General features: G+C 32.0%; 2 protein-coding genes across 2 annotated transcripts in view; one reads left to right on the top strand and one right to left on the bottom strand.

The window, feature by feature from the left end:
• LOC149898527 (protein madd-4-like) overlaps positions 1-15,364 on the top strand; it is a 270,605-nt gene that overhangs the window by 241,406 nt on the left and 13,835 nt on the right. Inside the window, exons 12-20 of the mRNA XM_090115042.1 lie at positions 542-642; positions 2,337-2,489; positions 3,190-3,314; positions 5,335-5,376; positions 6,462-6,701; positions 9,657-9,777; positions 10,916-11,037; positions 12,950-13,031; positions 15,112-15,279. Of these exons, the coding sequence (XP_089971168.1) occupies positions 542-642; positions 2,337-2,489; positions 3,190-3,314; positions 5,335-5,376; positions 6,462-6,701; positions 9,657-9,777; positions 10,916-11,037; positions 12,950-13,031; positions 15,112-15,279 (1,154 nt within the window). The remainder of the gene's footprint in view (positions 1-541; positions 643-2,336; positions 2,490-3,189; positions 3,315-5,334; positions 5,377-6,461; positions 6,702-9,656; positions 9,778-10,915; positions 11,038-12,949; positions 13,032-15,111; positions 15,280-15,364) is intronic.
• LOC149898528 (uncharacterized) lies at positions 7,034-8,695 on the bottom strand. Its single transcript, XM_090115035.1, has 2 exons — positions 7,884-8,695; positions 7,034-7,498 (listed from the first exon to the last, which is right to left on the bottom strand). The coding sequence occupies exons 1-2, from the start codon at positions 8,673-8,675 to the stop codon at positions 7,043-7,045; spliced, it is 1,248 nt and encodes a 415-aa protein (XP_089971161.1). The 5' UTR covers positions 8,676-8,695; the 3' UTR covers positions 7,034-7,042.

The following is a 15,364-nucleotide window of genomic DNA, read 5'->3' as shown; positions in this document are numbered from 1 at the left end:
TATATGAAAGCATATTAATTAAACAGAAAATACCCACCAGGTATTTTGGCTGCCTGAAAAGCGGTATAAATTAAAGCAATGTTGTAAAACATTTCCCGTATCAAATAACTAAACTAAATTTGTAAATTACTGGCTTCGTACTCATTCGCAAATTTACTTTTAACATTCACGCTTCGGTTCATCGTTGGCACAGTTTAAAACATTAGTTACCACTTCTAACTAACAGAAAACATATTTACAACATTTTCATAAACATCAAAAATGTTTAATTCAGTCAGAAAAGTACGTCGTTACATTTAGCATTTATTTCTATGGATATCGTTATTTATATCCTAACTTATTTATTAATATCACAGATAATATTACTAGAACTAATATTATAAATTCGAAAGTGTGGCAGTTTGTTTGGCAGAGATTTTATCACGATTTTATAGTTCGAGTATCGAGGCTAGAGGCGGTATTTTTGACTGCGATGAAACAACCCATTCCCATGGGAATTTCCTTTGAAAGCTAGTTTTGTATAATGTTTAAATATTTGCAGAATCGAGTTCAGAGCCGGGATGCGTTTCACCAGCTCCCAGGTCCACGCAAGCATGTAATGAACAGGAATGTCCGAGTTGGATGGCCGGTCCATGGTCTGGGGTAAGATTATATTGAGTACTATTTCAATATTTCTTTATAGCCTTATGGGTAATGTTACAGAAGCAAAAAATTGGTATTATATGACAGCAGTAGAAAGTAGGTATGTGTTGTGCTTTATGGGGTTAATAGAAGAGAGAACTTTGGCATGTTTTATGTAAGTATTGATCACACAGAAAATACGATCGATATGTAAAACTTTGAGCATATACATATATATTATACTGCTGAACTTGAACTATAAACTATAGATGGACAATGATTCATGCTTTACAAGGACGTAAAACTGCCTATCAGATCTTCCATCTACGAATATTTTTACATTTACCTGCCATACTAAAAACGTTGAATGAATAAGCAAGCAAAATAACGGTAGGTGATTTTCTAAAATTAAGATCTTGTTGCATATATGAAAAACGGTTAAAAGGATTATCAGACAAAGATATTATATTCTTGAGTCTAGACATCTTGTTGTTAACACCTGAGACAACCGATAAGTTTACAACTATTATTTGGAGGTATCCAACCATCGCGGACAATTGCTGTTCTTGTCAAAGCAAACTAAAATCTATGCAATTTTATTACAATTGCTTTTCCAACGCTGCCTAAGTTCAGAGTCGCATAGAACAAAGGCAGTACAGCTTGCAAGTGCAAGTAATAAAACTTTCATATGTATATTTCAACAAGTATTGTTGAAAGCGTCTAAGTTGTTGTAATTCTAGAAGCGTCTTTGTGCAAACTTAACAATAGCGCCTGCATTTCTTTCAAGTAATTATTTCCAAGACGCTAAAAGTTTTTATTGTTAACCGTTCAATAGGTCAGCATTTCTTTGAAAAGTGTTTTTCTTAGTAGGCTATTTTAAAATCAGTACAAAAGGTTTGCGTTTTGATTTTAAGTGGAATAATTTATTTCATTTCTATCCTATTTTCCTTCTCCGTACTTAAGGCATTAATGTTGAAACGCTATCATATTATCTGTATTACTCTGGTAAATAAATACAATAGATTGCAAGATGCTGAACGCAATTTCTATGATATTTCTAACTATAGCGTTCATTTTATTCAATTACTTTTTCGCGTGTACAGCAAAATTAGAGCGGATTTTTAATACAATAATGAAGAATCATAAATGTTTTCTTGCTTTATTTGTGGTTGAAGAAAATACAGTAACGTTAATCACTATACTATTAGATTGTTACTGTATATTGAAATTCAAGAATATAACACTAGTAGGAAGAAACGTTTTTCTAACTCAACTGTGGTAATTGTTAAAAATATGTAATGACGATTCGAAAGTGCTTCTAAAAGAAGTCTAATTGAATAAATAAATGATTGAGTTTAACGGTGCATTTACATCAAATGAACATAGAACTAGAGCGAGAGCATTCTTTCGTGACCGTTAAGTGTAAACGAAAATTCCTTAAAATTCGTATTCAGTTTTGTTCAGTATTCATTGCATAGAATCTTTTCAAACGCACTAAAAACAACGAATGAATGCTCTACGCTTGTTTACACTAAAATAATTTTACATAGTGGGGATAGAATGAGCATTCGCTCGTTTGATGTATAATGCAACCTTATTACAAGCTAAAGAAAATCTATATTTGAAATAAAAACCTATCTATATTTATATTAAATTTAACCACAATCTAAATCGACAATGCTCATGGAAAACTAACCTTTATTACCATCTCACAGTGTTCAGTATCCTGTGGCGAAGGCATTCAAGTTAGAGGTGTAGAATGCACACCGGGTGGAGGGGTGTGCGATCCGAACACACGTCCGGAGATATCCCGGGCTTGTTCGACGGGGATCAGCTGTCCTGCTTATAGGGAGGCGGAAGATTCTGAGGTATGATCGTTAAATGATTAAAGTAATATAATAAAACAGTCCTGCGTAGTTATTACTTTTGTAGTAGTAATAATAGCTAAAATTTCTCTATACGAATGGGTAATGATACTGAGAAATGAGAAATATCTATTAATATAAATTGCCTGTGTCATTCCGGAAGAATGAAGCTTCACGTGATAGAAGTTCAAGACTCGGCGTGATTTAATATATAGAGTAAAGGAAAAACAACACGTATCAGCGTGGAAGTTCTAAGAAGTATTTTCCTAACAAGATGTAAATTTAAAACATATTACGTCTTTCTACACTAATTTCTACAGTTTTTTATACACACTTGTACAGCTCATTATTTTACACCGAACATTCAAGTACAACAAATATGATAATTTATTTGCAAAAAATCGCAAGCAACTGCCACTGGAACCCTAGCATCTTTGCTACGAAAAAAAAATTGGTTGTCTGTAAAGTTGGGTTACTGACGATAGTTGAACGTGACAACGTCCGATTGTGCTTCTTTGTCGTTCGTTCCGCGCTCTCGCTTGCACTTCGAGCCTTACATGGAACGCCTCAGAGCGAGGTAACGCCGCATCAGTCATGTTTTTTCGTGCGTGCAGCCGGCTCTATCGAATTATAAGACGTTGTCACGTCAAAAAGATCTGACCATCGAACCTAAACATAATCACCAAACTAATATCCCTTCTAGGACGACATAGAAGACCTTCTCCCAGGCGTGGTGTACCACACACAGCCACTGATCCAGCCCTACCCTCCGCCGCAAGCCAAGGCTGAACAGCTCATCGGAGATCCAGACGTGCCGGTCGAAGCCACGTAAGCATTCTGTTATTCGTTGCTATAGTAACACTGAAGACATTGTATACACTTATAGCTGAGGATATTATAGCTTTTTGAGGGTTGCGGGATTTATGTTTTAAATATAGGTTATGTTTTATTAGGTTCTTAAAGATAGGAAAGTGTGTAAAACTTTTATTATTTTGATATTTTATATTTTAAGCGACTTAATCGTTTCCTTCTACTATTTATATGACACACGATGGTTTAATATAATTGTATATATTTATATGTTCACGTGATGTTTACCTATATATTTTTAGCTTAAAAAAGTTGCAACGAAATATTCAGTATAAATAATATTCACTTGATAAATAAGAATAGAAGAATATTGTATTGTTTAAAAAATCCTTCTCTCCGTATAAATAACAGGCTTATTTGAACGGATAGATAAAGAAGAAGAAAGCCTTAGTCTTAATATTATAACCTTGAGATTTATACACCCAATATTAAAACTACAAAAAATACAATGTCTTCAGAGTTACCGTGTGAAGTGAAAAACCTTTAGTAGGACGAAAAAATCACAATTGTGCTGTTTTAAACCTACCCTACCTAATGTGAAATGTAGATTAATTGAAAATATAACCGTATACTATAAAAAATGACCTTGCTTTGTGGAGACAGCGTTCCTAATATGATGTACAAATAATACAATTACAAAAATATATCTTGTTTCAGTAGATGGGCATATTCATCTTATCTTTGTTTTCCATTACAATTATTAATTGTGTACATATTCGTAATTTTGTTAAGATATTAACAAATTTAACATAGTACTAAACTAATTTAATAAGTCTCATTAGGTATATCAAAATAGACTTCATAATTTCAAACAAAATATTTCCGAAACATGCAAATCACATAAAGTATTAATAAAATGAACTTCCATTAAGTAGCAACACATTTCAGCCAAACATGTGCATTAATATCGTATTCAAATAATTTATTACGAGTGTTAATAAAGGCTATTTAACAGTTCTTTACAAACATATTTAATCCAGCTATCACATTTCAGTATTTCATGTTTTAATCATAAGTTGTTTAACATTAAGCATTCAATTTTATCATCTCGATTTACTGAAATGAAAAATATTTATGCGCCTCATATTTTACGGGATATTTACTGTCTTCACAAGGTTTAATATGGAAGCAGATAATAATTTAAGGCCATAATAATGCATGAATAATACGCTAAAGTATTTTTAATAAAATGAGACTCCTTAGTATAAGTAAACTAACATGCTATTTTGATGCGATGCTAAAAGGAAGATATTTGCGTTTTGTCTTGACTCTCTTAGGGCCGATTTTTCAATGGATATAACTTATCCGTCCAATAAAGTATTACACGATAATATTAAAATGTCACGTAAACTGTCAAATACGGGCAATTAGAATACCTGTTTAAAATGGTAGTTTTATACATTATTCGACGAATAAGTTTTATCCAAGCATTGAAAAATCGGCCCTTAGTGAAATTTTATTAAAATTTCTTCTTTCGGGAAATGTTACAAAAGTATTTTTCAATATAATATGAAGCAATATGAACCGATTTCTGTATTTCGCAGAATTCAATTTTAATTAAAAGATGGTTCATAGTTTGTTGCTGTTTCACACTAACAACTACTGAGCTGATTTGGCTGAAAGGCAAAGAGATTGTAGATTGATTTATGCTACTTTTATCCCTGTAGTTTTTAAGTGAAACCGCGGACTTTCTAGTAGATATAAAATAAATTTCACTTTTAACATGAGTCTATAAATATAATTTAATAAGTACATACCAACTTAACCAATGGTATATTTCGTTTCAGTCTACAGACATTTATGTAGTAAATAGATAGAATAACGAAGTCGAAACAGAAGGCAGCTGGAACAGAAAATTTGGTCGCTCAAAATTCCTTCAATTACAATATATATCACATCAAAATGGCATGTTTTAAATCCTATGAAGTGTTTGTCAGTGTTTCTGCGATAGCTTAGAGTATTTTGTTATTGTTTTCAGCAATTTCAAAATATTCTTTGCGTGTGGCTGGTTGTATGTAAGGTATTGTACCTTCAGCTCCAGTATTTAACGATTTCACTTTTCGATTCAGAACGACATCACATTTTTACAAGGAATGACATTACCCCCTCTCATTTTACACGACTCCAATGGCTGTTAGATTTCTTTTAATATTAGCTTAACTGCTTCATTAATCGATTTCAACATTAACCACGAAAAGTATGTTCTTGTTAAAATCGATTTCTGAACTGAAATAATTCACATTTTTATTAAGAATATCAGATCCAATCTAATATATTGTTCTACGAAATGTAACTAACAATCCAAAACACTTAACACAGAAAACTCGACCTAATTCCGTTTTATTCCCTCTGTTATACTGGTCAGTTTCGCGTGTACTTAATCTTCGATTTTTACAAGGACCCTTCATTCTATCACGGACCATTGCTTTCAACTGTACGATTTTCCTTTTATTCTACTCTATGCACTGCACAATAAAGTTTGTAATTCCTTGCACATACTACACCATCTAAAAGTTTATCTTTTTTTTGTTTTAGCTTCGAAACACTTTTCCAATACTCCGAGATACTAAACATTTGGCACCGACACTGACACGGCTAAGTTTTACGAAAAGTTTTCTTCACAATGTTTGATTAGATTAGATATTTTTTCTCTTAACATTTCAAGTTTTGCAGGTTCAATTGTTTATACATACAGACATACATCGGTGCACATACTTCTACATATGCCAGCCAAATCTGATTGGTAGATTTGTAAACGTATGTTAATCGCCCCAACACCTTGCATGCGTTAAAGTGTGAATGATAATAGCTAATATTTCGATTCAATAGTATTTTAATTAAATATAATTTTAAACATCAAGTTTGAAACTAAATATAATTCGTTTTAATACAAGTAACAAATGATATTTAAGTCATCGAAGATATAAAAGAGATGGAAGTAGATGTTAGTCATTTTAAATCAACATAAACGAGTACTTACATTGTTAATATCACGCCCCGTTTAATTACAGTAGCAAAACAAAAATTTTATTCATACAAGCTTGATGTTTCAACCAATCCATTTCAAGAGAATATTCACGTTCCTAACAAACTGTATCATTATAGCTACATCAAAGATGACGATTGGGGGCCTTGTAGCGTCACGTGCGGTGAAGGTTGGAGGAAAAAGGAAGTGCATTGCAAGATCTTTCTAGAATTCAGTAGAACGATAGCTAAACTACCAGATAGTAAGTGCATGGGACCAAAACCCACTGAAGAAACGCAGAGATGTGTGATGGAGCCTTGTTCGATGGCGTATGGAACTTCGTTCGGTGATTCCAGTGCACCGTCTTATGGAGGAGACAGGTATTTATAATATGATAAGATGTAAATTGTTTTAATAATGGTGAATCAGTCATAGATTTATGTCATTTCGTTACCAGAAAAGGAGGATAGATTTACACTGTTTATAACTGCATAAATTTGATAATTAAATAATATGAATTGATTGGTGAACAGCATACTAAATTAAATATATTACACTAATCAACAGAGAGTCAGTTCTCAGTTGGTATTAACTAAAAAGTTAAGGTATTTGCTGCTTACTATATTTGAGTTTCAAAATTCCAATTTTAAAATTATCTCACTAACTAGATATTTTATAAATTTAAATAAAATACATTTCAGACCAATATAATATATTTTATTTATTCTATCGCTGCTGCTACATTTAATAGCTTATCAAGAACACCATTCCCTATAGATTCTGTGACAACATCGTTAATTCTTGCTATAAACATGCTATTATCTTCTTGCGTTATCTTCGAGAGATCTTGGTCAGAGTCAGTTTGACTTTCCTTTGCAACACCTTCCTGGGGAACGGCTACGACTCTCAATTCAACTAATGCAATTAATAAACCTAATACCATTGTTTCTTCTACATCTTTAACTAATTCTTCTCTTGTATATATAAGATTCGCCTCTATATTATAGAGAGATAAGAAAGATTCAAAACTGTCATAGTAAACATCGATGAGTTTATCAAAATATTCAGATCTGAATTGGGCATCTGTACACAAGTATATGAAGTAAATTAAATCGGTGACTGGATTTGTAAATCTCATTGTTTGGAAATCCAAAAAGCATAGTTCAGTTGTCTCGCCCTGGAACAAAAAATACATTCAATAAAGTAAATTCAAGAAAGTGTAAATTTACTGTAAATTTTCACTGTTATATCCAAACTAAACAAAGTTCCAAAAGTAAAAACCTATGTGAACTTTTAAACGGAAGGCTGCATCTTGTCTATTAGCTACAGGTTTTTACAAACTTAAAAAGAGAGTCGCTAACTTTTAAGTCTTTTTAAAGGCAATTTTTAGTTACAATCACTGTTTAGTGCACTGTGCAATATATTACTATATAATTTTACCAATATAGAGTCAAAAATATATAGAGAAGCCAAAATTCTGCAATAGTACACGTTAACATAAGTGTGTAGCAGTTCCAGCTGGCTTGTTTTATGAAAAATTTGAATATTAAAATTTAACGTACCTTTCGTTTAAACAGTATGTTATTTATCCAAAAATCTCCATGGCAAAATACATTCATTTTCCTTGGCTCAACATACATACGGAAAAGCGGCAAGAGCTTCGGTTTAATTGTTTCTAATTTCTTCTTAATATCCAAATCATTAATAACGTTAAGAGAAATGTCAAAAGACTCGGGAAAATAATTTCTAAGTTTGCTTTTGTTTAAGAAGCTATCTTGAAATAGTAAATCATGGAAGTTCTTTGTTATATCATTATACAACTCGCTCCTGTTTTTCTCAAAAACGTGTGACAAAGCGTGGAATTTAGCTAAATTAGAAAATATTAATTCAACATGTGAATATTCTAGTTTATTATTTTTATCCAATGTATCATTCACTTCATATCCTGACACTAGTAAATCTTCAAATATAAGAACTTCATTCCCTTTTTCTGTACTGGAATAAATACAAACGGGTAATACAAGCCGTTTCGCATCAATTATATCCTTTTGCAATTCTCTAAACGTTTCTATCACATTAATATACGCTTCCACTTCTCGATTATGTAATTCACGAAACAATTCCTTCCTCGCCGTGTTAACAAGTGTTTTCACTATAACACTGACACGCTTATCACTGCCATTTTCTGTTATAATTACTCGAAACACATTAGCTATATAACCACTGCCATTCAAGTAATCCACATGATAACTGAATTCCTTAATATCCATGGCATCAGCAACATTTTTGATAGCACTATGCAGTTCCATACAGTTGAATTCATCTGGTTCACTTATATTTACGTCGAGCGACATTTTTCACGTCGACTCTGGAGCTAAACATAAACTTACTCTGTCATGCGTTTTAAGATAAGATTGCGGTAAATTCGATATCGACTTTATAGCGATAACACATAATACGGCTTAAGGCGTGAATCGGGTAGAATGACCTTTTAATACCGAAAATTAACTCTAGTTATAACCGTTTTTCTTCTTAGATTCTTAATGTACATATCTAAAAAAAATGTATATTAAAGTTTCGAATATGGTAAAGGGCATGGTTGTTTTAATTTGTTTATTTTACAATCAGGTTTTTTGGAAAAAAATCATGAACTGAGGTAGATTTTTGGACTTTAAACCAAAACGCTAAGTCAATATAACGTCAATTATTGTAGTATTTTTACAGTGTGTTTATGAAATTGAAACACAGGGCATGGTTGTTTTAAATTTTGATTTCATACCCAAATATCATTTTAAATAATTTTTATACGTACTTTTACTACGGTAGATTCGCGCCGGTCCCCCGATCCCGCCTTGTAAATCGTCGTCAAGGTCGCTAGCCCCTATTAACGCCTTAAATCAAATTATCTATACATTCCTACTTCTTTTGTTTTTCAATTATAGTATTATTTTTATATATTTAACGCTTATATTATGGGGTTAGAATAGTAACATTTATGCGTGCATTTATTATTAGTATTTCTCGTTTTTAATACCAGAGTTTTAAAATATAAATAGCTTCTAGACATATCTTATCATGATCAATGATTAATTATTATATCTTATCATTTTGAAAACTAACCAATATGGCAAATCTTCTTATCATTACAACTTACTATTTTTATTTTTATTCTGTATTTCTCAAAGAAAATAACAAAGTATAAAATAACATAAGATATGTAATGGCATGGATTTGTGAGATAATAATATAAAGAATAAATCGCGTTATAAATCCGTTAAAATCTTATTTTCTAAAGTAATGACTGTTCATTATAATTAGGTATGTCTTTCCAACAGGTCACTAATATTTGGTACATCAAGTAACATCAGAGTGGCGCCGGGGTCGCCCGGGAAGTCTTATTCCTGGAAGGAGAAGGGATACACAAGCTGCAGCGCGTCTTGTTTAAGTGGTGTTCAGGTATTTATTGGCTTATTCTTGAAAAATTCTTGCGTTTGAAAGAAAGAAAGAAAGACTCAATAATCTTAATTTAAATATATATAAATCTCGTGTCACAATGTTTGTCCTCAATGGACTCCTAAACCACTTAACCGATTATAATAAAATTCGCACACCACGTGCAGTTCGATCCAACTTGAGAGATTGGATAGTTTAAACATGTAGGTACCACGGGCGAAGCCGGGGCGGACCGCTAGTAACATTATAAATTATAGGTAGAAATAATTTAAAAACATAAATGAATATTATACCAGATAATTATTCCATTCAGTTATTTATATTCGGTGTTAATTATTTAATTTGGACGATCAAATTGTTACGGGAATAATATGAGCTTCTGATTTACAGGGAGCATTATATTGTGAGCTATATTCAATAGATTGAAATCTTTATGTATTTTAAATTACATAGCTAATATTAAGTTTATAAATTATAATATTTATCGCATTGTCGGTAAATACCTATCTATTTTTTATCTTGAGAACTAACAATCGAAATATTATATGTTTGTCCTTCTTTTACGAAATGCCGTTTTCAATTATAATTCTTAATTCTATCGACTTGTTAAAAAAAAACATTTATTGTGATTAAACGTTCACACTACACCCCCTAAATACGTAATTCGACCTTTTTTCCATTTGTAACTAGATAGTAAAAAGGTCAAATTACCAACATCAGGAAATCAATATGTCTTTGCTTCGACGGGCACAGATAAAATATTCAACTGCGACACGTAAATGTCAATCCTGGAGGTGAATTTACCTTTAAAACGCTATTTTACATACGACTGGTGAATTGAGATCTATTTATACCTATCTCTTTATAAGTGGCGACTCAAGGTTTTTATTTTTTATTGCCTTAAAGGGTAGTTTCAATAATTTAAAACGGATATCTTGGAAGCTTGGACTCACTGATAAATCTTACGTACTTGTACTTAGTTCTACTGACTTTTTTATTATTTTATTTATTAACTTATTTCATTGTAATCGGTTCAGTATTATTTGCGTTTAAGAGAAACAAACATACACACATACATCCATACTCACATACTTTCATAACAGTAGGAAGCAGGATAATCTAACATAACCATTTGTTACAGGAACTAATAATCCAATGTGTAAGAGACGAAGACGGTAAGAACGCGTCACCCTACATGTGCGATCCACTCACAAAACCAGAGAACAGAGTCAGAACATGCAACGACCATCCCTGTCCTCCCAGGTTAGTTCACATCAGCCGTTTAATTTAAAGTCTAGGCTATAGATTAAACGTGTAATTAACTACCTTGACTATATCTAGCTGTATCTTGTAAATTTTAAAGTAATTTTAGTAGTACTTTTAGAAAAGTTAATAAAACGGCGCCGTTTAATAAAAAGCCTAGGCTTTTAATGAAACGGCTGAATTAACTTGGCCGTGACACATACATCACCTGGATGATTGATAAATACACTAGATTTTACTTAAATAACACTACGTTTGGAAAACAAGCGGTGCTGCAAATAAATTCGACTGAACTTAAAAACATTAATTTACCTTTAAAGACAAAATTCAATTACGATTAGACACACTATTAAAAGAAAAGTATCCAATAGAAATGGAAAATATCACTCCATTAAATTAATTAAATATAGTGACTTACAATATTAAATATTGCTCTTTAATATTCCAATTACTTATAAAGAACTTCAATAAATACTTCTGAATAAATTGGAAAATTTCTTGAAATAATTAATTGAAATTCAAAATAATGTTCACACGCGTCAAATGATAACATTTATGAAAAAGAGCGTGTCAGAAGTGAAACTTTTTGGCAAGATTCAAAGGTATCGTCGCCTAGCATCATGACGTGACGGTATCGCCATGACGCGAACTTGAAATTTTAAGCTTAAAAAAGTAAGTTAAAATAAACTGAAATGAGTTTAAGCTTATTAAATAAATTCAAAATTCAAGAACAAAAACGGAATAATTAGTTTCATAATAAATTAAATATCAATTTAAAACTTTATAGACAACAAGGTTCCATCAACCGACGTTATTAAAGCCGAAAGTCTTCCCTTTTATGTATTATCTGTATTATATTATCTGTGCTTTTATGTTGTATCGTAAAAAGAAAATATAATTTCACCCCGCCGCATATTATTTCCTTCGGATGTTTAATATCCGGTTGTTATTCGATTCATCTTAAATATTTCAACTCAACCTTGTGACTTGTCGAAAAATTAAATTATTTTCTTGACAAAAATTTTTGAGACGTTCTGCATTTTTAATTAGACATCACTACAAAATATAAAACAAAGTTATCCGCCGTGTCTGTCTGTTTCTTCATGATAAACTCAAAAAAATACATGCATAATATATATCGATTTTCATTTTGTTTTCACCAATGGATAGCGTGGTCCGCGGAACGCTTTAGTATAGATACTTATAATTTGTTGGGTTTTAGAAAATGTGAGCGAAGCCGCGGCCGTAAAGCTACTATATAATATAAATTTATGAACAGCAACAAACTAAAAAAACACACGTAACTACCAAACCAAAAAACCTTTGAGCAACAAGCCATAAAGGAATTTCCTTTTATATCAACACCGCTCAGTACAGAAGAGTGCATACTTTGTTTTTATTATCAACGCTAAAAGCAAGAGACTAAAAATACTTTAACACGTTCATGCCACATTACGCTGCGTTCAAATAACACTGAATAACACCAGTATGTTGGCAGCACTGTTATAATTCTCATTCCTTTAAAATGTTGCCGTGCGAAATATTGCATTAATTACGCGTGGAGCGAAATTAGAATCTCGTCTACAGAGTTTTATATTTCACCTTTACATTCGTTCGCTTTCTAAAAATGTTCACTGCTGGAATATACCAACAATTTTTTTTATGGGATATAAACAAAATGTGTATTTACGTTGACTTTTATCACCCGTTTCTTTACATAAATACGCTTAATTTAATTTGCAAAACAATTTAGAAAACACCATTTTCATAAGAAAACCCTTTTTTGTATTATTCGCCGTGCCTACAAGTAACTGCACCTAGAACCTCTCTCGTAAAAAACAATGATCTCGTAACCCTATTTAGAGCTAAATAGGTTTAAAACATAAAATAATCCATAAATTTTATTCAACAGATGGAACTACACTGAATTCTCGCAATGCACAAAGTCCTGTGGTATTGGAATACAAACAAGAGAAGTCACGTGCATACATGAGGTTTGTCTCTAAAATAAATTTAGTAAATTTTATTTATTTATAATGGAAATAGAATTCTATACGTCATGGGTCATGGCTGATGTTTTTAAATCTATATTCTTAAAGAAGAATGTCCGTATTTCAATATTGGTTTTATCAAAAACTATAAACAACAGGAAAAATGTCCGTCAACAGCATGAGTCGTGAATCAATAGTAAAATTATTATCCATATGCACCAGTTTTAGTATTCAAAACTAAATTAAGAAAAAAATCATTTGTACACTAGGTATCATCACTACATAGTATAAAACAAAGTCGCTTTCCCTGTCCCTATGTCCCTATGTCCCTATGTCCCTTTGTACGCTTAAATCTTTGAAACTACGCAACGGATTTTGATGCGGTTTTTTTAATAGATAGAGTGATTCAAGAGGAAGGTTTATATGTATAATAACATCCGTTAAATAGTGGAGAAGTACTGTTATTTTTGAGATTTCTAATGTGATGCCGTAAAAAATTAAATTTTTTCCGCTTACATTGCAAACGCAGGCTGAACCCTACGAGTTTTATCAAAATAATGTACTAAGTATTATACACATTGAAAAGGTCTACAGAAAAGTCCGCGATGGTATATGTCTATCTCTTATGGATAACCCACAATAACTTTTTTTTGTCATTTACTTTTTACGAAAAATAATGGCTAATTTTCGATGCGATTTTAACCAATACAGCATTAATCCTTAACCAATTAAATACCTTGAATACATTGTTCGTTTAATATAGATCTATATGGCCCTTTACACCGTATGATTTAAGTGAATATTTTCGAAGATATTACAGATTTAAAAATTGCGGGACGTAGCGTTTGCGGCGGTACCGGCCGGCCGCCAGGCTATCTATTTTATACCCGTGCGAAGCCGGAGCGGGCCGGAATGTTTTTTTATACAACCTTCACAGTTTTTCTGTAGTCTATTTAGTATCAGCATTGCACCCGTGCGAAGCCGGGGCGGGTCGCTAGTATAAATATAATTCAGAAACGGCTTGAATCTTCAAATGACTCAAAAAATGATCACTTTACTGGTAAAGATAATATAAATAGAAATTTCAATGTTTATAATTATTCAAAAAGAAAAGAAATGCATCTGAAAGCAAATGCATAAAGGTAACATATTCCAAATCTGTTATTTAATACAAAGAAAATACAAAAATAAATTGAATTTGTAGAAATGTGATCATTCCAACGTGTACCACATTTCGACAACTTGGAATTGAAATTCTATTCCAAAGCTAACTTGATTTATAAATGCTGACCTAGAAATTCTATACCAACATCTATCAATGAAGTCTAGTATAGCAAGTTAACGTTTATTATGAAACTTAACACTTTCGGAATAAAGATCAAATTTAGTTAATATTGCCGAGCTATTTCGAATCTTTACAAATCTGTATTTAGATAATAAATTCATTTATTTTTGTTGAATAGAAATATGAATTGAAACAGTACGAGAATATTAAAGACTTAACTGCATATATTTTTAGCCTACTGTTATTTATAAGCTCTTTCATTTCAAATCTATTGAATATGAATTTGTTTAATTGGAAATTGTGATGCATACATTTTATCTTATACGCGCAGTAAAAAGTTAAAAACCATGAACTCTACGTAAATTATGAAATTGATAATATCGATGCAAAAATATCCACAAAAGTATTGAAATACATTTATTTAATAATCGTAAAAAGTTATTTTAGAATGTCCAATGTTTCAAGATTGTACTTTTCATTTCAGCTATCAACATTAATTATTTAGGGTAACGATGAAATTGATCCACTTTATTTTTAGTTTACACACTAGTGGTCCGCCCCGGCTTCGCCCGTGTTACCTACATGTTTAAACTATCCTATCTCTCAAGTTGGATCGAACTGCACATGGTGTGTGAATTTTATTATAATCGGTTAAGTGGTTTAGGAGTCCATTGAGGACAAACATTGTGACACGAGATTCATATATATTAAGATAATAAGTTCCTAAGTACCTACTTATAACCTTATCACAAGTAAGAAATGGTGGTACGAAATATAACGTATCCTATATAATCGCAGGTAACACGCGGAGGTACGAACACAGTGGTGGTACCAAACAGCATGTGTCCCCAACCCCCACCACCGGACCGGCAGTACTGCAACGTGCTCGACTGCCCCGTGAGGTGGCACTCGGGGGACTGGTCCAAGTGCTCTAAGACTTGTGGCGGTGGTGTGAAGCAGAGAGAGGTATTTCTAATTACTACTTTTTGATTGTTATGTGATCCTGGTAGGTTAAAATTTAACAGATGCTGTTATGTCTTATTCTTTTATT

Source organism: Colias eurytheme, chromosome 22 (assembly GCF_061535395.1).
Source record: "Colias eurytheme isolate Ceu_HAF_F1 chromosome 22, ilColEury1 Martin Lab GWU primary, whole genome shotgun sequence".
Lineage (NCBI taxonomy): Eukaryota > Metazoa > Arthropoda > Insecta > Lepidoptera > Pieridae > Colias > Colias eurytheme.
The sequence above is the reverse complement of the archived record's forward strand: the minus strand, read 5'-3'. Positions and strand labels throughout refer to the sequence as shown.

What these genes read in the sequence shown, in the direction of transcription:
- LOC149898528 (XM_090115035.1), bottom strand. Translation starts at nt 8,675, where the DNA reads ATGTCGCTCGACGTAAATATAAGTGAACCAGATGAATTCAACTGTATG. An exon ending in ACATACTGTTTAAACGAAAG is followed by an intron (nt 7,499 to 7,883) that starts GTACGTTAAATT and finishes TTTTTGTTCCAG; the next exon opens with GGCGAGACAACTGAACTATG.